This window comes from Epinephelus lanceolatus, chromosome 18 (genome assembly GCF_041903045.1).
Source record: "Epinephelus lanceolatus isolate andai-2023 chromosome 18, ASM4190304v1, whole genome shotgun sequence".
NCBI classification, from domain to species: domain Eukaryota; kingdom Metazoa; phylum Chordata; class Actinopteri; order Perciformes; family Serranidae; genus Epinephelus; species Epinephelus lanceolatus.
The window spans coordinates 24,670,433-24,696,170 of record NC_135751.1 but is presented as its reverse complement, the minus strand read 5'-3'; the positions used below and the strand labels follow the sequence as shown (position 1 = coordinate 24,696,170).

At 43.0% G+C, this 25,738-nt stretch overlaps 1 protein-coding gene across 1 annotated transcript in view; it reads left to right on the top strand.

The window, feature by feature from the left end:
- dnaaf5 (dynein axonemal assembly factor 5) overlaps nucleotides 1-25,304 on the top strand; it is a 42,910-nt gene extending 17,606 nt beyond the window's left edge. The window contains exons 9-13 of the mRNA XM_033643958.2: nucleotides 7,500-7,647; nucleotides 11,167-11,317; nucleotides 15,304-15,460; nucleotides 15,673-15,864; nucleotides 24,648-25,304. Of these exons, the coding sequence (XP_033499849.2) occupies nucleotides 7,500-7,647; nucleotides 11,167-11,317; nucleotides 15,304-15,460; nucleotides 15,673-15,864; nucleotides 24,648-24,802 (803 nt within the window). The 3' untranslated portion in view covers nucleotides 24,803-25,304. The remainder of the gene's footprint in view (nucleotides 1-7,499; nucleotides 7,648-11,166; nucleotides 11,318-15,303; nucleotides 15,461-15,672; nucleotides 15,865-24,647) is intronic.
- The last annotated feature ends 434 nt before the right edge of the window (nucleotides 25,305-25,738 follow it).

Sequence of the window (25,738 nt, the reverse complement as noted above, 5' to 3'; positions counted from 1 at the left end):
ATATCATCTAGATCATGTTTTATTAAAGAAATACTTCACCCACTCAGTGTGTGCTACCTTGGATTCGTGAAGAATATCTGGTCCAAAAAGGGGTCCACTTTTAACAACAGCAACATGATATCAAAACATCAGTTTAATCCAGGTCTCATTTATCTATTCTAATCTACACATGCATATTTGCTAAAACTTGTAGTCGTGTACATGGGTAAGCACTTGCATTTGAACGCTGCTCATGAATTCCTTTGAGCAGAATTCAAATGCGTGCACTTACCAGGGGTGTAAATCACCAGCTTCATTACAATACAATATTATATCAGTTCTTTGGACAACGATGTGATATTTGCCGATATGACAAAGTCTTCCACAATACGATTTTGACTTGATGAGATTTAGGGGCCTGCGATTGACATAAGACGATATTAAATGCCAAAATAACACAATTAGTTACAAAAGAAGCTGCCGCACCTTTATTTTCTGCTTTTGGCCATAAAAGATAAAAACATGGGGGTGACATGCAGAAATGGTTGCAAGCTGGAGTCGAGCCTGTGACCGCTGCAGCGAGGCATCACCTCTGTACATGGAGGCGCCGGCACTATCCACTACACTACCGACGCCCCGTTTTATCTCATTGTTAACATACACCATGTGCTCTGCCTGCTGACCCCACATTTCCACACTTGTGATGTATCCTTGAGTAAAGAACGTTATCCTCATCGTCTTTCTCTTGGCTGTTTGCTATCTTCCTGCTGCTGTTTGACAGTGAGACAGACTTTCAAAATAAAAGCGTATCCCAAAGATGATGATATAGATTGATGCTGTCACTTTGCATCGATGATACAGGAACATTGAATCCATATATCTAGATCAGTGGATCGTTACACCCCTAGCACTTACACAGGCGCGCTACTCGTCGATGCCTGAGGCTGTTTAGGTGGAAGTGTTTTAAATAGTAATGCATGTTTTTGGGATATACTGTGCATGCAACTGGATAAATGGGACTTGGACTTAAACAGATGTTTTATTAAAGTTTTGCTGTAGTTAAACGCGGCCCCCTTTTTCTCCAGTACATCAAGATTTTTTTCTGTGTTTGGATTCTTCGTCCACTGTTGAGGAATGAAACAAGGTTTTTCTTCACTAATTCAGCGCAACACAGGAAGAGTAACTGACCGACACGTGATCATTTTGTGGGTGAAGTATTCCTTTAAACATTACTTCATGGTGTGGTTTGTGAAGCCATTCTTTCCTCAACTTGTTCAGACACACGTTACATCACATTTGAAGCGTCAAGCTGTTTGTCCTGTTCACACTTGATCCATCATCGAGGCAGCGCGTCAAAACCAGCAGCTGTCAAAGCAGCAGAGCAGATTCTCTCTTGTACAAAGGATCCAGATAGTTTACTGAAATTGTTTGTAATGTTTGTGAATGTTTCGTTTTCTAGTGTCTGTGTGTATAGAATTAGCAAAAAGCACCTCGTCAATGTTTTCATTCAGTAACCCACACTGCTCCTGAGAGGTATGTTGGCATCAGAAGTTGGGCATGTATGTGTCAGTGGTGGTCCAAGCAATTGTCAGCACCACTTGATGGATATGAGCACTGTCAAATGACACAATATTTAGGGTTAAAATCTGTATGATTTATTGCGTGACTCCCCAATAGGTGAGTGCTGTGCCATTGTTCTTGCCCAAGATGGATGCCCACCAATGGCTGTCACTCAGAGACAGTGAAAGAATTATTATGTCTGTTACCCAAGCAGAGAGGCTCATGGTCAAACACAACCACAGAGGGAAAAAAAGAGTTGTCATTAGCACCAGTTGGCTTACTGACTTTATTAAATCCCCGTCTCTCCCTCCGTTTGTGTCTACAGGGGTTAGTCCATGTGTGTGTGTGTGTGTGTGTGGTGCAGTGGGTTAAAAAGCTGTGACCCTGTCTCTGGTGCTTGGACTTCCCGTTACCTCCCTCTATACCATATAATCCTCCATCATCAGCACCTCCATGGGCCACACTTTCATCTCCATCTCTTCCTCCCTCCCTCCTCTCTCTTTCTAATTGACTGGGCAGCTGGGTACCCCTCTAATCCCCATACACACACACGGACTCTCTCGCACACACTCCCACGGCTAACTGACCAGTCCATTCTAAGTCTACTCAGTGATCCCCGTGCGGGTCACTACATCAAACAGAGCCACAGCCGTCTGCTCTTGACCTTCCCCTGGATCAAGGCCACTTTGAAGCTCTGTGTGTGTGTGTGTGTGTGTGTGTGTGTGTGTGTGTGTGTGTGTGTGTGTGTGTGTTTTATCTGCTCTAAGCTTCCCTAGGTTTCATTCCTACAGATGTGATCTTTGCTCTATTAACAGGACCCAAGGACTTTATTACGGGCAGCCGAACACACAGCGCGTGGCTGCTTTGTTTTATGTGCACAAGATTCAGGGAAATCGGCCCTCCGCCGAACAATTGACGGTAGTTAATTTGACAACTGAGAATTGGTCATCTTGCTTACTCATCACACTCCATCTGTGTTTATTGGGGACAGGAAAAATTATTGCCCTCTCATATCCTCCTCACAGTCTTTTGTCCTTCCGCTGGTGTGAGAACGTCTGATCTATTGTGCGTCGACTGGAGCTCTCTCTTTCTCTGTGCTGGGGATTTAGTGCCTTGCCCACGGACTGGATGCATGTTGAGACTTCTCTGAGCAGTAATGAGGTGTCAGGGCTCATGGCTCGTCGCCACAAGAAGTTACTATGTGGCCACCAATTATCACCTGTAGGGGTAGGGTTGGGTACCGAAACTCGGTAGTTTTTGTACTTGGTACCGATTCACGTCGGTACTACTGAGTACCGATTCACTTAAAATGAAACGGTGCCAAATTTCGGTACCTGAGGTGGAGGCGGAGCGAGAGCGCATGACTTGCACCTCAGACTCAGCAACAATGGCGACAAAAACAATGTGCAGGCAAAAGTTAACGTGCAGCACTGTTCCTAAATGTTCTCAATAAAATGTTGAAACTGAGAAGTTTAGACTATGGGTCCGAACGACGCATAGTGCGTCCAAATTCACACCCGTTCTTCTCTGTGGATTTTCTCTGCGACTGTGCGTCATAGCGAGAAGCCACGCATATCACGTGAAACAGCAGAACTGTAGCTTTCCGACGAGGCCAAGCACTTGTCGGTAATCCAATGTTTTCACAGCGAAAAATTACAATAAAATGATGTATAACAGAGCTTTCATACAGCTTTGCACACACATTACTCTTGGATGGATTACTCGCGAACGCAGGCTCGCACAGAAATGCCACCCATATCACATGAAAGCGCAGGACCACACACATCATTGTGTTGTCATCCCATCACGCTCTAAATACAGATCAAGTGTCTACGAAATAAAAACTTGACGAATTTCTTTACAATCCATTACACAGATCTTGTTATCGGTCACTTCATATAGTGAGGAATATCATATCTTACCACGTCTTAGGCTTGTGTGTGTTTCTCCCTGTCTATCCACATTTGTAGTCCAGCTTTCAAGATGCAAATATCTCCATATTTTCCAGTTGACACTCCATCAAACTTTGTATGACAAGACCAGCCATTTCACCTTTGCGCACCCAGACAACAGCAGCCTAATTATGCATGCATGACAGGGCCGTAGTCACCATATACATTGAGGGGGACATGTGCCCCCCCCCCACCAATGCCCAAAATGTCTCCCCAGTATATAACTGAAACTGAAAAACAAATATTATCTTGGAGGACATCATTGCACTTGGATGACTATTTTTCTATGATCTTAGATGTAAATATTGCATGTTTCTTTCAGATAAAACACATTTTTGACTTGTGAATGAGTCAGTGGAATTTCTTGCAATAATGAAAAAATACTGGCAATCATGTCCGCCTGGCACAAACCACATGTTTTGGACAGCTGTGAAGTGACAGAATGTCCCAGCATCATGGTTCTTATATCGCCAGATTCCAGAGAGTCTCCCCTCTTCATATATGATAGAATATGTCTTTTTCCAACTTGCTATGCTGAGATACATGTAAAAATGTAAGAATTTAGGCACACAGATTTGTTTTTTTCATTGATATAAAAATTAATATAAAATACAGGCACATAGAAGGACATGGAATGACGGCAAATCTGGTTAGCCCAGATTGTCCTGGAAAAAAAACAACATATAGCATGTGTATGTAGCCTTTATAATGACTGTGATATGAGCTTAAAAGTAAAGGCAATAAAAATACCCCAAAAAGGCCTAGGGCCCATAGGGTTATAAAGTACCGAAATAAGGTACCGTTTGGTACCGGTACCGAATTCCAGATACCGGTACCAGTACTGTATCGGTTCAATTATGAACGGTACTCAACCCTATATAGGGGGCCTGCTGCGGCCACTTAGTGTTATCAGGTCTCTCCTGAGAATGAGCCGCTACGAAGTCCCTTCTTTATACCGCCTTTGCATTTTTACACCAAACCAAACAACAGCGAAATCAAACTGCCCCAGTGTGTGATTTTAGACAGCATGCCGACATCCCGGAAGCAAAAGAGGCATGACAGACCTGACATGTAACACAACAGCATTGGCCTCTACTGTGACATATAAAATAGTGTTGACAGTGCTATCGAGACAATAACATTGGCATTAACGTGATTATAGTAATCATTTACCATCCCTGTTATATGGCGGCTGACATCATCCTCTGCTGGGAGGGTAAGGAGCTCCAAAACCTCTTGTTTTCCCAATTTGCTGACATGTTTTTCTTCTTCGAGTTAGCTGCTAACTGCTTCTTGCTGCTTTTTAAATCTCCCAGTGGTGGCTCACACACAAAACATGTCACCAAAACGTCACACCCATTCTGTCTATGTTCCTGTACTGCCAGCTGTCCCTTTTACACAGACGTTGATCCGGCTCTGTTACTACCTTCACCGCCGTCTTAAAGGTGAGACAACTCTGTCCCCCAGTTTTACTATCGTACCTTATGTGTGGAGTTATGGCGTGAAATTCCCCGTCTTGAACTGTGTGAGAGTGTAAAAGGGGCTCGAGACACACTTACTAACCAATATAGGGAGAGATGGGTATTTACAAAAGTCAGTAAGCTAACTGGTACCAATGACAGCCTTTTTTTCTGCGTGGATGTGTTTGACCATGAGCGAACGGTACTCGTTGCCAGCTAGCCAGGGCCCAAGACTAACAGCGTCCCATTGTCCCTGTAGGCGACAGAAAATGCATCTGGGACGAGCATAGATCTTTGTGTGTATGTTTAACATCGCCCAGCAAATGACAAACTGAATTGAGCAACTAGAACGCAGCACATCTTCATCAGAATTTGCAGTGTGTTGGAGCAAACAACAACAAGCTAATAGAGCTAACAGCTAATAGGGCTAAGAGCTGGCTGAGCTAAACAAAGCAAATTGCCTTCCCTGTAGGCTTTCATTTAGGCCATCAAAAATGTACTTTATCCACCTAATTTTGGGGCTTGTTGGCCTATGGGGCCAGAGCTTAAAAATATTAGTGTCTAACATTATCCCTGGGTGTGTTTGTATAAGTGTGCGGTGAAATTTCCAATTGCTTCCTCGTCATATCCGTAGTTGTTGTGCAGTGACCTGCAGACATTTCCTCTAACACCTCTGGTTAAATGACACACCCTTTGATTCATACATTCCCATCTGATAAAATAGGTCTCTCTTTTGCTCTCTGCCTGTTTTCCCATATCTCTTTATGATGTTGGCCACCGCCCTCGGGCAGTCTCAGGATTTCCTCTGTCTCCTCTCATGTCTGAGCAATTCAGAGTCCAAACAGGGCACGGACACTTATCAGTCATTACACACACACAGATTACTATATATAGCTCTGTAAACATGCAGTCAGACTGTTGGTGGGTGTGTGTGTGTGTGGGCATGAGTGTAACTGGGAATACTTGCATTGTGAGTTTCTCATTTTTCCTGTAAGAGACACTTGCATAAAAACACTGTCACACAAAGACCTTTTTGTGTCTCGTTTCCTCGGGGCTCTGTGTCACTGTCTCACCAGTCCATTGAGGTCTCAATAACTCAAGCCCTCTGGTCAGTGCCAAACATAAAGATGTCTTAAAGGGTAGCTTCTGGATTTTTCAACCTGGGCCTTGTTTTCCCATGTTTTTGTGTCTGAGTGACCAGTGAGAACGGCATTTTTCTTAAATTGATCCAGTATTAAACGAGGCAGCCAGCAGCCACGAAACATCCTGCAATGTAACCACTCTGGGCCTGTGCACACCGTCAATGTATGTCCACTAAAAGTGTTTGTTTTTGCCACTGACAGGCTCCGATTGTTAGTCTGAAAATATTATGGAAGCGGTACCTACAGAGATAGACCTTGTTGTTAAAAACTCAGTTCCCCGGGCACCCAGTTGCTCAGTGGGTAAAGCTGGCGTCCCATGTCCAAAAGCAATATCCTTGCAGCAGCAGCTGCGGCTTCAATTCCAGCCCATGGCTTCCCTTTTCACGCTTAGTCTGTCCTGTCCAATAAAGGCAGAAAAGCCCCAAAAATAATCTCATAAAAAAAGAGTAAGCTCCTTTTTATTTGACCAGAAAAGGCCCAAAATCGCTATCATCAAACACACCAAACATCATTTAAATAAACACTAATTCACAGTTTACACTTTATTCGGAGTATACAGAAATAAAAAAAAAAATTAACAAAAACTGCCCTGGTTTGTCTTCCCATTTTTGAAACAATCACCAACTCTGATTTGGTTGAAATAAACCTTTAATTCATCTAGTTAGATATGAAAACATGCTGGCTCGATACAGGCTAATATTGCTGTTTATTTAAATGGAGTCTGGTGGGTTTGGCGATGCCGATTATGGTTCTGTTCCTGGTTAAATATAAAGGTGTCAGTCTCTGTAGGGATCCTTTCCATAATGATGTCAGACACCTAAAATAATAATCTGAGCCTGTCAGTGGCAAAGGCAAGCACTTTTAGGGGATGTACATTGATGGTGCACAAATGCCCCGAGCTGGAGCACCTGGCAAAACCCACGCTGACATGTGGAGAACATGCAAACTGTGCACAGAGTGTAGAGCTCCCCCTCCCTGGGTTCGCACCAGGAACCCTCTTGCTGTGAGGCGACACTGCTAACCACTGCACCACCATGCCACCATGGTGGTTTAAAGGCTTAAAATACGTTGGGTTACTGAATACATTCAAGTCATTTGACTGCTGACCCAATAAGGTGCCAACGTTAGGAAGACAAATAATCCAGGTTCAAGCAGTGCTGAGGTCACACTGGAGTTTTTGAACATATTGCAATAGAAGGGGCATCCGGTGGCCTAGTGGTCAAAGTGCAGGCCACATAACTGCAGCATTCCTGGTTCAATTAAGGCCGCAGAACTTTCGAATTTTGTTGCACATCCTACCCTCTTCTCTCCCCAGATTTGTACTGTTAACTGTCCAATAAAAGCACACAATGCCCCAAAAAACTATTGAAATAGTAGTAATGCAAACTTCTGTGTGTGTGTTGTAGGTCCAGTGATCGGGGAGTTTGTCAGCCAGTTGATGCCTCTGCTGTACAGCTGCCTTCAACCAGACAGAGACCCAGAGATGAGGATGAGCATCTTCACAATGCTTGCTAAATTGCTTCTGGATGCAGCCAACACACTGGATTCCCAGGGGTGAGAGGGGCACATACACAAATGTTCTGCACATATTAACATCTTGATATACACACACAGAGCAAATTATCCTACGAAGCAAAGACACACACATAACCGCTAAATTGCAGGTTGATTTACCACCGTTTCATCACTGCATGATGTCACGTCGGGCTTTAGTTGTCTGTGTTTGTCTAGTCTGAGATTTTTAAAGTCATTGTTATTAGCACAACTCATATTTTTGGACTTAACCCCACATGAACCTGCAAATTAGTACCAAGCCCACAAGGGACTATAATTAGAAACACGAAACACTATAGTATCATTTTCATGAGGTCATTGTATCCCTATCAGCTTCTTTAGGACTAGCAGAGGATTCAGGTGTGATTGAGTTCATCATACTTTAGAAATCATAAACCCCATTACAGACTCACCACATAAAGTGAAAGAAGTCCCGTTGGAGTTAATATGGTCCCTTTGGGAGTATCAGCTAGACTAACTCAAATCACTTCCCAGCATGCCTGAAGAAGACAAAAGCAAATGATGTCTGAATCTCTCTTCAGTGATTTAGTAATACCTTTAAATGGTTATTGAGTGATGAAAGAGGAAGGACAGGAGGGATGTCTGGCACCCAGAGAGGAGCTCCTGTTTCTGGGTTCTTCCTCTCTGCGGACCCTCCAGGGTCCCCTCCGAGCCCTCAGCTGTGCAGCCTGCAGGCTGAGCTCACAGCTAATCTGAGGGAATGCATTAAGCCAGAGGCCCCCTCCGGGTGCCAGCGATCACAGCAGCTGCTGCTGTCCATCAGACAGACGAACCTCGTCCAGGAGGTTGCCATGGAGACATCTGTGCAGCGTGCAACTAACCCTAACCCTGCAGCCAAATGGTCCATAAGGGTTTCCACTGGTTAATATGAGCAATAGCTTTTGGCTTGAGCCTGGCGGCAGTGTAAAGAGTATAGCTCAAAATAATATCATTGTCAGTGAAAAATGTTACAGAAACAACAAGAAGTGTTCTTAAGCCAAAACATTCTGCCACCTTTGCCAAAAACTTGGAAATTGGAACTTTGCTTTCAGCTTTCATCAGATTATTTTAGCCATACATGTGCATATCAGACAAAAGAAGCCTCTGTCTCTTCGCCCCGCTCCCAGCACGGCCACCTGTGCTGCTAACTGCTCCTCTCATTCCTCAGCTACATCTCCGGTAATCACAGGTCCATCAGGAGACAGAAATCAAGTTACACCTTCAAAAGGTTTCAAGCAGAATGTTTAACATACAGCATGTGGGGCTGTGCGGTCTGCCATAATATTTCCATTCATGCTCATCTCATCCCTTCATTCATGATTTATGGCCTTATCTTTGCTCAGCAGATTGTAGCCCACACACACACGCTATATGTCATCAAGAGGACAATGATAGTCATAGAGAAAACCTCTTCTCTTTGTTCCGCAACCAAAATGACATAATGACAGCTCCGCTATAGAACAAGCAGAAAGGGAAAGTAAGTGTGTGCACATGGAAGTGCCTTTCATCCACACACACACACACACACATAATATCTTTGTTTCATGTGGATTTGTGTGCTGTGATTACAAAGCTTGAAGTGAAATTTAAGTAGAAGGCGATGTGTGAGAAATGAAAGTTCATCCTCTGTAAGCCGAAATCATGTGCAGCTTACAAGTGAGATAAGAGTGTGTGCTTTCATGCATGTGTGAACTGCAGAGGGAATCCATCTTAGTCTCAATTTCAGCTTTTAAGATATAAAACAAGAAAAAAAGTTGTGATTGGGGTGACATCCTCCTCTTATTCCAAATGTGTTTTCCCTTAAAAGGATGTTTCAGATTTTATGAAGTGGGGTTATATGAGGTACTTATCCATCGTCAGTGTATTACATACAGTAGACGACTGTCACCACACCTCAAGTTTGGAGAAGCAAACAGAACTTCAAATGCAGATGCTAAGCAGTAAACTGCTGTGGACGAGGCCAGCAGCAACACTTATTTTAGCCACCTAAATAAGTCAGTAATATTTCATGTATACGCTGAATTTAGAATATTTTCACTGCTTTACCATGCCATTATACAGCCGTTTTCAACAGGGAACTGAACTGCTCTCTTCAAAGTCAGACTCCATAGACATAACAGTAATTTTACCTCGCTGAACACAGGAGTTGCTGGTCTACCACTGCCTTGATCCAGTTAGTTTTTAAGGATAAGTTCGGTCACGCAGCAACACAAACTAATCGATCGACGCAGCTGTTGACCAGCAACTTCTTTGCTCAGCGAGGTAAAATTACTGTTATGTCAGTGGAGTCTGGTGGCTTTAAAGAGAGCGATATAACAGCTTCAGTTTCCTGTCAGAAAGGGCTGTCTGGCGGTAAGGTAAAGCAGTAAAAAATATGCCAAATATAGCGCACACTTAAACTGATGTCAGTATTTTTAGGTGGGCCTTTTTTGGAGATGGCTAAAATACATTTTGCTGCTAACCCCCATCCACAGCAGTGCATTGCTTAGCTTTGTGGCAGTGCTCCTGCCTGCTTCTCCAAATTTGGAGAGTGCTGATCGTCATCTTAAGGAAGAAATGTATGATATAGTTTAAAACATTATCACAATAATAATTTGGATGTGTCCAAAATCAGTATATATGAAATATTCAAACTGATGTTTAAATGAATGAACTGTATTCCTGTGTTACGCAACTCGACTAAAAATGTCAAGCACAAACTTAAATAATGACTTTTGTTTGAATCAGTTATTTGGACAATAGAAGTTTGCTCATAAGATGGTGAAATTATTTTGCTGCCCAGTTCCACTCGATGACAAGTTCAAATACTATATGTGCTGTGAGAGATTGTTGTTTGCTCCGCAGCTGCTTTGTGACCATAAGGTGCTCAGACAAAACTCCCTGGAAATGTGTGTGTTTGTGCACAGACATACAAGTGAAAAGGTGAAAGTCCCACTCTTCTTTTCCTTTGGACATCATCCCTGCTATGTGGAAAATGTCTTTCCATCTCCTGGCATCACTCATGATGAGCTTTCAACACCTGTCAAGATGACAAGACTGAGCTAAGGCAGCAGTGCACAGTGCTGGCTGATTTAGTGGCACGCAGTCTCCCCCTACTGGCGATGAAACAGTACAGCACATATGATCTAAAGTCATGACCATTTTTTTGTGACACCAGCTGAATAGCCAGAGGCTGGAGGCAGTGTAGCTGCTGGTGGAGTTGGTCTAGAGCAAAGGGGCAGTGCAGACTCTGGAAGTGTGTGACAGGATGTCAGAGGGCCTAAACCAGCGTGGAAAAGAGAGGGAGAAGGGAAAGGAGGACGCCCAGATGTTGCACTCCTCACCTCCCCCTCTGCCTTACTTCAAGTGTGGGAAAATGACTGTAGCAAAGCCATTTTGTTGCTGTTGCATTCCCAACAGCCATCATCATCCACTTGTCCTCCAAGTGGGCGCTATTCCTTGCTAGTCGTTAAAAATGTATAAATGCCAATGGCCTCCTCCTGTTCTGTCTCCATGTTTCTACTCTCTGCCTCCCTCCAGGCATTTCCGTGATGAGTCAGAGAGGTTCCTGTGTGACATCTTGCTTCCTAACCTGGTTTGGCACGCTGGTCGTACCGCTGCTGCCGTCCGCACTGCAGCCCTCAGCTGTGTGCTGGCCCTGCTGCACGGAGGGGCCATCACCCCTGGACAGGTAAAGTTATACACATGAATGCTGCAGAGATGACATGTACACAAAGGTACATATGACACACAGGGGTTTGGGCTGGGTATCGTTTAAGAAATGACAATACCAGTACCCTTTAAGTGACACTGATACCACCAGAGTACTTCACTCGATACTTTTTTATGCCAGTTACAGCTGGCGGAGGCATTATGTTGTTCCTATGTACGTACATCCCATTCTTGTGAAGGTGATATCCCAAGAACACCTTGAGGGAATTTCTTCAAATTTGGCACAAATGTCGACTTTGACTTAATGATGAACCGATAAGATTTTAATGGTCACTGGTCAAGGTCACTGTGACCATGTGTACGTCATTCTTGTGAATGCGATATCTCAAGAACACCTTGAGAAAATTTCCTCAATTTTTGCAAAAACGTCCACTTGGATGCAAGAATGAACTGATTACAATTTGGTGGTCAAAGGTCAAGATCACTGTGACCTCACAAAACATGTTTTTGGCCATAACTCAAGAATTCATACGCTAATTATGACAGAATTTCACACAAATGTCTAACAGGATAAAATGATGAAGTGATGACATTTCATATCCAAGACGTCAAAGGTCAGCTGCACTGTGACGTCATAATGTTCTGCAAAAACATTTTTCCGGCCATTATTTAACGCTATATCTCAGGAACAGAAGGGGAGACATTTGGTCAGATACTGAATTGGTGACACTAATCTTTTATGCGCACCTGATCTTCTGTGCTGCCATGTTGAAGATGTCTGTGAAGCATCCATGTTTTCACAGACGTGGATGTAAACTGTAACTGCAACTTGACAGGTTTGCAGATGCCTACCACTGCAAGGCGGTAAATCTTTTGATACCCATCTGAATCGCAGCATTCAGTTGCTTGAAGTCTCACCTGACACTACAGGCATGTGGTATGGCTATACTTTAAAACATTTGGTGGCATCTTGGCACATTGAACTGCTAACTCTGCCAAGTAAACTGTGTTGTAGTGGTTGAGATTGGCCTTGGTCTCGACCACGCTTTGAAGGTCTCATCTTCAACTCGACCATGTTTATACTCAGTCCACTCTCGATGTCAGACAAAGAGGACTCAGGATTTTATTTCAACAACAGTCACGACCACAACTGCAAGGGTATCTGCAAGGATATTACTAAATTGCCTGTGTGTAAAAGAAGTAATTTCAGCTCTTCAGTGTTTGCTCATAGAAAGCAACGGAAAATTCCCACACATAAAATTCACCTCTGCAATGCCCTTTGATTATGTTATCTAGACAATTTATACATACACACATATGCATATATACTCTATGGCAATACACTTGGGTGAAGGAGGAGGAATCTTTATTTGTTTTCTGTAGGTGTTTTTATAGGAATGTGGATCTTTTAGATCAATCTGAGGAGTGCCTGTGGTTTACATGTTGCATGTTCTATTGTAAGTGTCATTCAGTGTGGGACTCTCACTGGTCTGGTCCTGACTCTGTCTCAGACCCTCAAAGTCTTGGCCTTTGTCTCCATACACTATGGTCTTGTCATGTCTTGGTCTCAGTTTAGGTGGTCTTGACTCTCTTTACACCACAGACTGGGGTTGTAGCTGCTGTGGTAGTAGGCCAAGCACATGTTGCATTAAATTCAAGAGTGCTTGAGGTTCTTGGCTGCCAGCAAAAACATAAAAGTAGACTTTTTTTCTAGATTTGAGTATAAAAAGGATCAAATTCAGGTATTGTTTTGAGAAGTTATTGGTACTCGTTATTGGTACATCTATTTCCACCTGTATAAAGGGATGCATAAGCATTGGAAGAGAACACCGGATATGAAAGGTCTCCAGTAGTACGCACTCCTGATCTCCAATCTGCAGAAACACTTTTTATTGACTCAGCTGTAAAGGAAAAGATGTGGTAGTGCATTTTTTTAATCCACCAGGAGTTGACATTTACTTCAGATTGTCTGTTTTGTCCATTTCACATCAAAATAGACGGTCCCCCTTGGCCATTTAGGAAAATATATCTTCCGCCATTCCCTTGGCTGAAAGAGTTGGCCGCTGCAGGTAGCAGGTGTACGAGGGGGCAAGCGGGTTCACATACCTTTGTCCCCGAGGAACAATGCTTCCACTGTTGTGGGCCCTTGTTGTACGGAGGAACTATCACCGGGACATGCCCTTGCACCTGCCTGTCAGAGCTTGTGCCCAGTTACAGTATGTGTGCTCACACACACACACACGCACATCTGGCTATGTTTGCCCTTGCGTGTGCAGAGTGACCAGTTGAAACCGGCTCACACACCTCTCCTATTCACACATCTTTAACTACAAGGCAAAGCAAACAGCTGGGGGACAATGTCAGCATGGGCGTGGGTGTGCAATCAAACTTTTACTATCTGCTGGCACCCAAATGTCCTCACATGAATAGAAAAATCTGGAAAAGTGGTGACTTAACAGGACCGTGTCGCTCGCCATGTCCGAGTAAAAGTTCACATTAAGGTTACAGTATAGATGAAATAAACAACATGTCCTGATGGGTGTGACAACAGAAGGTTATGTGTGTATTTCCACGGGCAAATCAAACAGCCTTTCATTTAGAGGGCCGTGGTTTCCTCACTGCTCCCTGTGAAAACAATTAGCAGCTCTGGTTACACTTGGCACCCTCAGATTGTCACTGATGTAATGCCGGATCACTTCTCTGCCAAATTTTCCTCCTCTTTCTGTCTCATTCCCTCCCTCTCCCCTCGCTCCTTTGTTTTACTGTTTCGCCTGCACGGTTTCGATAGCAAACAGACGGGGTGACAGAGGTTTTAGCCATTACCTCTTGGCCCGCAGGTCTGCACGCTCAGCTTCATGTTGTTTGTCCATTTCCTCTGTTTCTCATCTGCTGGTGTGATGAAAACATCGGTCCTCACTGTAGTGCTAAAGTTGGGCTCCATGCCTGTGCGTCTGTACAAACTGATCCAGACCTGAAGTGAATATGTCATGCTTCAGGTGATATTTCACTTTGGTTGTGAAAAAGAAATATTCAACGTAAATAATCGAAGAAAAGTGTGGGAAGTTATTTCCTTGGGATTTGTCGTCAGTTTCACTAATCAGCCTTCTCTTTCCTAGTTCTCGTTGTTGAGGTGTGGAAATGACTTGGAAGCACACATTTCTTTTTACCATTACTGAAAAATCACTTTTGCCTTTTCGTTTTTTACATTTGAAGCTCCTGTTGAGGTTTTTCGAATGAAGCTTCAAATATCTGTTGACATATTTTAGCCTGTCCTCACCCTAAAAATATTTAAATCCCCAAACAAAATCAATTAAAATAAATGGATTCATACTGATGACGTCTTGATGGGGCGCCAAGCAAACATAGATACATAGTATGATCTTTTTTTGTAACAATTTAAAGTTGGGATGGGCAGAAATTTGTAGAAGGCCTTGCTGGTCCAGCAGGGAGTCGGGGCTGTCCAATCTCCTGGAGATGGAGTGTGCGCTGTCTCTGGACCTGCTGCTCGTTGTCCTCCTGTCAGTAGCGGTGGGGAGTGAGGCGGGGGGGACACACTGATTATAGGCTCTTGCTAATGTTAGCTCCCATTAGCAGACGGCTAAACTGTTAACATTTTCTCTCCATCTCTAAAGTGCTTTGACAGTACGGACATGTGTTGCCTTCATTTATTCTCAGATTCTCTTTTAGTCTTACTTTTTGATAAGTCAGTTTCCTTCTTTTTGAGTCACTTTGCAGTGTAAGCAGTTGCTGCCAAAGCTAGAATAGCAACTTTGTCAGCAGGATTCTGCACCATTGAATCAGGCTTCCTCCAAAGGGACATGAACATGCATCTGCATTTATAGAACCATTCGATACAGCCCTACTTTATTATACGAAAACACCTTTATGTAAACTGTGTCTCCTTGAGTGAGTCTGAATTATATTAAACATATTATGAGCAGACTTTGAGCATGTCATATAACATTTTAAGTTGACTTTGCCGGTCTGTGCCTTTCCTGTGTGCAGCTGCTGTGTCTGGAGGACAAACTGAGTCCCCGGGTGCTGTCAGCTCTGGAAGAGGACTCTCAGACGGGCAGGCTGCTGGCTTGTCGTTCCCTGTCCACCATACTCAGGCTCATAGGGACCAGTCTGCAGCCTGAGGCCCTCAACAAGGTCTACCCTGGTAGGTGGAGGACACACACGAAGGCAAATTGATGCAGTACATTTTGTCACTCCGCACAATGACATTTACATGCACGCTTTGTGATTTATTCTATAATGTCTGCTTTCATTGAAAATAACTTTAAAAAACATCATCAAATTAGCAAAGTTACTACAATGATTACAATGAGGATAAAAATGGTTCTAATCTTATATTTATATTCCCGTCCACAGAGCTGCTGAAGCGCCTGGACGACAGCAGCGAGGAGGTGCGCGGCGTCGCCCTGCAGGCCCTGGGGCTGTGGCTGTCCAGCCTGACCAAAGATTACAACCCTGAGCTCTTTGCTCCTCATCTGCATCTCCTCTTTCAGCAGCTCCTCCTGCACCTGGATGACCCCGACAGCTCGGTGCAGGACCAAGTGCTTGGTGAGACGGGGTGGGGTGTGTTGAACCAGCAACATCTGAGACAGTGATGGAGTTTTGATTGGTAGTTGATGGTGAGAGCTTAACAGAAAGATAAGCAAATGGCGGTGTAATGCTGGGTGCAAACGTAAAGTGGATAAAACATTACAGTTTAAGGATTTACTCTTTGTGGAATGTACCAAAGCTTTTCCCTCAGCTCTTTATGAGTCCTGACTATTAATCATAACCATTACACTTGTCAAAAAATATTATATAGCAGACTTTTTTCTAGCTGTCCGCTAGTGCTTTGACAGGCCACAGATACCAGTGCTGGTAAGAATGAGGAGGAATTGTGAATATGACATTATGGGAAACATAATACGAAACATCCTCATGTGTCTGACTTGAAATGATTGTGTGATACGGACCTTATGACCGCGATTATCTGATAAACATATTCAGCCGATACAGATAGTACAGATGATGATGGTGACGATGAAAGCGGAGTTTAGCCGTGATGATCTGCAGACCAGCCAGCTGCGTCTGACACACTCACAGAGGGATGAGAGGAATTTGGGGTATCCTTTATCAAACACTAGATAATTGCCTGGCACTCTGCCAGCAGATTCCCCCTGTCTTTTATTTCAGGAGCTCTCTGGTATCCTTTGTTTCCACACAATTTATCACCAGAAGCAGCTCAACCAGTTCCTCCTGCCAAAGCATGGCCTTAGGGGCCGGGATGGACGTGGCCCTCAGGAGTGAAACACAAGATCCAGATATGGATTAGCACCCACCTGAGAAGGACACTGCACAGGTTAAAGGGACAGTTCACCCCAAAATTAATACTACATATTTTTCCTTTTACCTTTTAGTGCTATTTATTGATCTAGATTGTTTTGGTCTGCGATGCCAGGTGTTGGCGATATCACATGTAGAGATGTCTGCCTGCTCTCCAATATAATGGAACTAGATGGCACTCGGCTTGTGGTGCCCAAAGTGCCAAAGAAGTACATTTGAAAAACTCAACAGCAATGTGTCTTTCCAGAAATCATGACCAAGCAACTCAAGATAATCCACAGACCTTGTTGTGATCAGTTTCATGTAAGAACTACATGACATGACTTAAAGGTACAGCTCATCCAAGGAGGACGCCTTTAATGTTTACAAGGGCTGCCCCCTAATAGTCAACCAAATGTTAGTCGACCATAATTGTCATTAGACAGTAAGATATCAATGGTCGCTTAGTCGCAAAAAAAAAAAAAAAAAAAAAAGTTGCACTACTTGAGTAGCACCCAGAGCCCGACCTAGCGCTTTCCAGGCTGTTAAAGACACTTCATGTGTACGGCCCCTAATTTCCAGGGCTGGTACCTGCGGTTATTCCACAGGCTAGTTAATAACATGTCGGGCAGGAAATCCAAAGTGTGGGATCATTTTGAGAAGGTGAAGGACGAACCCAAGGTGATATGTAAACTCATCTTCATTGGTCGACTACAAACATGACGTATCATCTGAAACATGGAAGTAGCTACATGCCCATTAGCCACTTAGCACAATCATTACTGCTTCCGACAGCGTCATTAACAGGCGGCTCGCTCAGTGTGTGACGTGCACTTGTAGATAAAATATAGGCCTATATTAATGAAGGTTCATTAGTACGGTTTTGTATTTCTCTGTAATGTAGCACAGTGTTAACAATGTTACTGATACTATTCTTTCTCACACCTTCAACTCAAACCATTATGTTGCCCCGCCCAAAATATATCATTTAATAGTTAAATTAATATTGTAAACATGCAGGCGACTAGTCGACTAATGGCCCTAAATGATGACTATTGGTCAACTGGGAATATTCTTAGTCGGGGGCAGCCCTAATGTGTACATCTTGTGCTGTTAAGTACGAGTACAATCCTCTCGTCCATGAGTAGATGCACACTTCCTTCAGCGTGGTGACTCAGTTGGCAGATGTAGTTCGGTAAAAATAAAATGGTTGCAACATCAATCTGCTCACAGCAAAGTCTGTAGATTATCTTGAGTTACCGGGTCATGATTTATGGAAAGACACATTTCTGTTGAGTTTTTCAAATGTATTTTCTGGGCGCTTTGAGCACCACAAGCCGAGTGCCATCTCGTTCCATCTCGTTCCATTATACTGGAGAGAGGGCAGACTTCTATACGACTGATATCTCCAACACTCTACAAGTCACATAAAAACAATCAAAAGTGACCAATAGCATTACATGTAAGGGGAAAAAAATCTGTCTTTGATTGTGGAGTGAACTGTCCCCTTAATATGTAAACTCTAATATTTGTGTAACTCTTCTGCCAGTATACCTGCTGTAAAATGGGCTGTTTGTCTGCCTCTCCACCCAGGATCTCCCTCCAACACAGAACAGCTTCACCTAATGTTAACCACATGGGGACCCCCCCTTCCCTTCGCCACCTTTTCACATCTGTCCTCACAACCATCACGCTTAATCTCTTTGTCTTTTATCTGTCCGTCTAACTTCCTGCTCTCATACCCAGTGTTTTCAGTGACAGACTTGCAGCTTCACGGCTGTGTTTTTATTGATGCATCCATGGAAAGTCTGAGTGGCTTTTCCTGAAGTGTGTATGTGTGTGTAACCGAGGCTCAGCTCCTCTGGACTTTCACTCTCTCCCACTCTCATGGATGTTCGCTGTCATTACTTTTGACAGGACGCAGGTGAGCCCTGATGCCTTAGCCAGCGCAGAGAGGCCTCTCTACGGGATCTCTCATCTTCATGTGGCTAGACATAGAGGGAAAGGCATTCACACACTCACCAGATGCAGCAATAGCTTCCATACCATGAATTCTAGGTCTGTGAGACAGCTTTTGAAAGCGGTCCAAGGACAATAAGCATTTTCGTTGTTGCCATTAGTTATAAAAGTGTCCGTAACCTTGACTGCAGAAGGCAGAATAACACATGTAGATCAACTGTATTAACTGGCCTTCGCCCACACACTGTACATCTGTATTTCTTGTAGTTGAGTGATTTTGTGTGTTGCGCGTGTGTACTTTAAGGATCCACTTTGAAAAACTAGACCGTAATTCTGTATGTTCCAGTTTAAACATGAAAGGGATCATTTTTGAGATTTTTTTTTTTTGCTGTCTCAACCTGCTGGATATGATTTATCTCGTACTCATGCTCTGGCAATAAGTTACTCACCAAAACTGATACTAGTTGATGGATAAGTCTGAGGATGTTTTATATTTTTCTTTTGTCAACAAATCCCATGAAAAGACCAGAGTCAACGTTGAATTTATTCTCCTAACAAGTGTTGTCTGTGACCTTGATGGATCTTACTCCTCTGTGCTGTAGATCTCAACTGTCATCCGAAAAACACTTCATTGAGCCACGCCATTACACTGGGTGACATGTTCCTTCGTTTGATGAACATGAGCTCTTTAGTTTACTTTTAGATGATCACGCACGCACTGTCCTGCTGCTTTAAATACTCATTAGAGCACCAAACTTACAGGTGCATGTATTCCCCAACAAAAGTGCTATTTACTTTGTTTGAGTAACATTTGCTAAAAACCACAGTGCCTAGCTGTTTAAGGAAATGATTTACCCCCTTTCCTTAAATAAAACTAAATATTTGTGACCCATTTTTAAAAGATTCGGCGATTCACTTTGCACATGGGTGAGAATAGTCACACACACTTGTACACCCATCCCTACGACGTGTTGTAATGGATCCCACTGCTTTTTGTGATAGGCTAGTTTTTGTTATTTTGAGGGTTAGGATTTGGGCAATGAGGTCATGGTTAGGTTTGGTACCAGCCAGTCTCGGAAGTTCTCTAAGATTAAAGTGGTAAATTTATTAAAAAAAAAAAAAACTCACAGATGTACTGCCAGAAAGTCAGGTGACGTAGAGTCTATGGCGGCAGTATAACATGGTGGGTGAGTAAAACACAGGACTTTTACCAAGGAGACTGAGGTTCAAGAGCTCTGTCAGTCAACATTGCCTTATTATTTCTGATTTTTAGGATGTTTAAATTTGAACACGTTCTCAGTGGGTGTTGACCTCCGCCAGGGTTGTCCCTTGTCTCTGACTGTTCTGTTCATGATATTCATGGCCAGGATCTCAAGGCACAGCTGTGGGGAGGAAGGGGTCCAGTTTGGTGACCTCAGAATTGCATCTCTGCTTTTTGCGGATGATGTGGTTCTGTTGGCTTCATCACATCTTGATCTCCAGCATGCACTGGGGTGGTTTACAGCTGAGTGTGAAGCAGTCAGGATGAGAATCAGCACCTCCAAATCTGAGGCCACGGTTCTCTGCCGGAAAACGGTGGATTGCCCCCTCCAAGTTGGGAGTGGGAAACTGCCTCAAGCAAGGGAGTTCAAGCATCTCTGAGTCTTGTTCACGAGTGAGGGTAGAATGGAGCGAGAGATGGATCAGCGCTTTGGCACGGCATCTGCAGTGATGCAGGCCCTGTACTGGAGGTTCAAGAGGGAGCTGAGCCAGAATGCAAAGCTTTCGATTTACTGGTCCATCTACGTCCCAACCATCACCTATGGTCATGAGCTCTGGGTAGTGACCGAAAGAATGAGGATGGGTGGATGGATGGATGTTTAAAGCTCCTGAATGCACACTGTGTACATAAACTTCAGCAGAATAGCTCAATAGACCCATTCATGTTAACGTCAGATAACTATAACTGTAGACCCGGGTGTACATATAAAGCCATATTGGCTGTTTACATCAAGGTACAAGTAACATCTGTCTTGAAGATTTACATCTTCAGTAGGAATGGATGGATTTTGGTCTGAGAGTCAAAGACAGTCAAGGGAAGTCTGAAAATGTTGAGTGAAAATTGTTGGTTTTGATCTTTTCATTGGATTTGATGACAGTAATTGAAAGTTGAAAGTTTGTGAATCTCAGGGGACAAAATCAAGGACAGTTTGGAAGAACAGATGTACATAGACATGGGTCATTGAAAGTGCTTGAATCTATATATATTGTGCAAGAATAGAAATTGAAATTCTTTTGATATTGTCTTTGTCACTCTCTTTTTAATTGATGTCTCTGAGCTTCTGTCAGGGTTCTGACAGGTCCTTAAAAAAGTCTTAAAAGGTGTTGAATTCATAATTGGCATTAAAACCTCTTTAAAAATCCTTTGGAAGTCTTAAAAATTTTAAGACATGTACCCTGGATGACATTTTAGTTGCAAGTCAAAGCCACATTTGAGATGTCACAAGCGCTTTTATAAAAATAGAATGTGATCAAATCAAAATGCAAAACAAAATTCCCTGTTTGAAAATATACAGCTGCACAACATATTTTTTGGTTTAAAAAACGTCTAATAGCCGTCTACATGAAGACCTGACGTCTAGGCTAAATCACGGCTGAACATATTGAACATATGAACAAGAAACATATTTTAATTACTGTTGACTCTCCATACGTGATTGAATATCATACCGCATGCCATCTGCAATGGTGAAAATTACATTTAATCAATTTCAAAATTAAATCGGCTAGATTTGGGTTACATGTAGCTAGACTAAATCAGAGCTAAATGTAGCCAATACGTTTAAATCATGACTATTGCTTGCTGGGAAATGAAAAATGATGTAAAATAAATAGCAGGGCTGTACGTTACATTTTTGCACACAGCACTGGTGCTACAGAGGTTTAAAGGTTTGCAGCACAGGATACTAAACTATAACATAACTACAAAAGTATCAAGTAGCTTTAAATCCATTGTAGTTTGGAACAATTAAAAATCAGAGTGTGACCTCGTATCGGGCCCTTACAGTGTGAAGATGTGAACATGAGCCATTGTGTGCAGACCAGTTTTTCAAACTGTGATCTCCATGAAGTACAGTAGATTCTTAGACAGCTCGGAGTCTCTTTGTGAAATGAGATGACCTCACATCTTGCTGAGTGATCGTCTGTATCTGACAGCACCCGTAACCGCCTGCGCTGCAAATGTGGAAGCATTCCTCGCTCTCATGCACGGCTCTGTTTGAAGCTTTTTTCCTCCCTCCGCACTCTCTTTCTTCCTCTCTATCTCTCTTTGTTCCTTTTAATAGTTGATCCCATTCTTATGCTTCTTGGATTTCAAACGCATATCTGTGAAGTGGCTTGATGTGTGCAGCATGTCCTGACAGCATGATGGACAGCACCGCCAACCCTACCTCCCCCCTCCTGTCTCATCCCTCCTTCTCTCACTGTTCCAGTCCTCCACCCTAATAATCCCACCATCCTGGCAGCACGGCTGCTACCTGCTCAATCACACACACTGCTGGCATGAGTATCACTCAGTTCCCACAAGTCATCATTGTTCTCCTTTAATTCAAAGTCCCACTGCCCCACCTCCATCCTATCTGAGTACAGTATACACAAAAGCTAAAAATCCCCTCCATCTCCTTGAAGAACAAAGGCGGGTATCAGATGATGAGTTTACATGAGCTAACTCATCCAGAGTGACGGCGTGTCACCACTGGAACAGCACTTTTGCTGTGTGGTTTCCAAAGCATTTACCCATTGACAACACATCAAGACATTCAATATACCTCTGAAAATAAGCAGAAGGTGTGGGAACAGTGAGAGGAAGAGAATTAGACAGGATTATTGCCTCCTAGTGGTAGGAAAAGGCATCTGCACAAACAGTATGTGAGCGGCAGAGTTAATGTAGTGTGGCTCATCGCTGCCATCTGCTGGCATCTTTTTGACTGTGCTACCACAGAAATAAAAAATCAGGGTAGAGTAACCACCTGCCTGGACCCAAGTTAGAAACTAAGAACTTGATTCAAGATCTGTAGAGAATTTGGGTCTGATGTGCCTGAATGTAAATTTGAACTTTAGGGAAACTCCTACAGGTTTACATGTTTCATGGAGAGAAATCAACCTGACTGAATGTCAAAACCAAGAAGAAGAAAAATAAAAAAGGCAACAAGAGCAGACCATTGACCCCTTTTATACACTGAAGATCACAAGTTTCAATACTTACATTTAAACATAAAATATTTCAGTGAGGATTCCTTCAGTGGCTGTGGTTCAGTAGGTTTTTACTGGAAGCCGAATTATCCACTGAGGTCTCTTCCACTCCAAAATAAATGGACTGGGTGATTAAAACTGGTAAAAATGCTGAATAAGCCAGTTTAAGGTTAAAATCAGTGTTTCTCCATCGCAGAGGGGCTGCTCGCCCAACTGCTCATGTGGGCTCACTTTTTTTCTCTGATAACTCAAGATCCAGATGTTCAGGAGGTTTTTACCAGGAGCAGAATTATTCACAGAGGTCTCCTTCTTTTCAAAACAAATGGCTCGGGTGATTTTGTCAGTAAAAACACTGAATAAAAGAAAAAATCAGTGATTCTATAGCCCCATTTCCGCCGAGCAGTACGGTACGGTTCAGTTTGGTACTTTTTTTTTTGTTTGTTTGTTTCCATTGTGAAAAGTTGTGGACGGTACCAATGGAACTGTACTGTACCGTCCCCATTTTTGGTCCCCCCTCTGTTGGGGTACCTAGCACACAGATCTGGTACTAAAAGGTGGAGCTGTGAACACTGCAGTCTGTTGATTGGTCAATAGAGGACGGTCACTCTGCTCAGGGCTGAGTTGTGGCTGGTTTTGAGGTTCATGTAACCACTGTTCATACCGTGGAGAGTTAGCAGACTGTAACTATAAAATGAAAGGATGTTTTGTTGCCTCTTGCAGCAGCTGGAGTCAGAGAAAGAAAATAACTGAACTCACTGGGCCGACTGCCGTTGACTTTTAAGGTGGAATGTTGTCGCCTTGCAGCCTCGTTCTGTGGACGATAAACGAGGTGCAGACTTTCATCTGTGTCACTGCTAATGAGGAAATACAGTGAGTGCTGGACGGAGCAGTGAGTGACAACAACCCTGCCCACATTTAAGAGTACTGTTTGCAGTGGAAACTCTAGGGTCTACGTACCATGTCTGAAGGGTTACTTTTGGTTCCAAAGGTACCATACCAAAAGTGTTTGACACTGTTTGGCACAGAAGGGGCTGGAGCCAAACTCTCGCTAACATTCGCTCCACTTATTTCTCTGATAACTTAAGATCAAGATGTCTGATGACTCAAATCCTTCATCAGATTAAAACATATAGCTAAAAAAGACCAAGATCTAAAAAGTGAAAAGGCCAATTTTTGACAGCTTCTTGAAGGCAAACACAACCCTGACAAATATAAGGGGATACAACATGACTGAAAAGAGACAGCCACCAAATGACACAGACCATGTCCTTGATTATAATTACAGATTTTTGTGGGTTCGAACATTGTTTGAAATGTTTAGAATAATAACACGACTCAACAAAATAACAATGGTCTCGGGGCGCCCAGTGGCTTAGTGGGTGAAGCAGGCATCCCAACGTGGCAACATGGCAACGTCCCTGCTGCAGCACCCGCAGGGTAGATTTCAGCCTGCGGCCCTTTGCTGTATGTCATCCCCTCTGTCTTGCCCTTTCACACTTAGACTTTCTTATCTATTAAACACAAAAAGTGGAAAAAATAAACCCCAAAAAATGACAATGTTGTAGTTGTTTTTACACATTTGAGTTCAGATTTTTCAGTAGGTCTTAAGTCTCCCCTGGAGAATTAAGCTCAAAGGAAAAGTTTGACATTTTGAGAGTTAGATGAGAAGGTCAATAACATTTTCTGTGCTTTCAGTATCAAAACTAACAGTATTTTATTGTGGATGTTTATTTTTAGCACAGAACCTCCTGCTTTTATATGTGTGTGTCCTCATTTATGTCATATCCTAAATGCTGACACCTGTTCATGGTTCATGTCTTCGGTGTTATGTGTGTGTCCAGAGATCCTGAAGGCAGGCAGCTCAGTCCACCCGGCTCTTCTAAGGAGGGAGGTGGAGGTAGTGAGAGACAAACAGCGGAGTCCTCTCTACTGCGACCGGCTGCTCCAGCACATCAGCTCGCTGCCCACAGAGCCCACAGCGGAGTGTCCTGAGTGACAGGAAGTTTGTGCCTTGATTCAAAGAACTCTCTCACCTTAAAGTACAACATCGATGAACAACCTTTAACAGCAGGCTGATAATGACATGATCGAGCATTTTTAGGTCTCCTTAAATGAAGCTCAGTCAGTATGTAGCTACTTGCCTTAAATTCTTTAACCCTCATGTGGGTGAGTATATGAGTGATTTTAAGGTGAACTTTTCAGTGTGCCTTTTAATGTCTCCTTTACCATTTGTTTTTCTGCATCTGTTCCTTTCATTGCATTCCTCTGGTTCTGATGTTTTGTTTTACTGAAAAGAAACTGATGCTTGATGCACTGTGGTTGTGTTTAAGTGTTTTACCCAAACTCTCAGCACCCCTCTGAGTCTGCGAGAGGCTGGGCTATGTGATTGTTGTCTTCAAAATAAGTGTTTTTTGTTTGTTTGTTAAGAAAAAAGTTATATGTTGAGCTGTGTAAATAAGAATTACAGTAAAATAAACCTGAATCTTTTAAATATGGAAGGAAACCATCTTTGAATATTGTTTTTAACACTAATAATTGCTGGGTCCTGTAAAAATTGTGAAAGCCAAAATAGCATTCTCACATTTCTGCTAAAGCACATGTTTTAAAATGCATAGTGATACACAGGTTAATTGTCATTTTTATTTTTAATATTCTGACCAGATGTTTCTAAATAATTTTATTTATTTAAAGGTCTAGTGTGTAGGATTTAGTGGCCTCTATGATGAGCTTGCAACATTGCAACCAACTGAAATTGCTTCCGTATCCCAGCATGTAGGAGAAAAATGGTGGCCGACATGAAAACGCAAAAGGCCCTGTCTAGAGCCAGTGTTTGATTTGTCCACTCTAGGCTACTGCAGAAACAGCATGGCAGACTTCATAGAAGAAGATCCCCTTTGTAGATATCATGGCTGTATGAAGAGATCTGGATGCA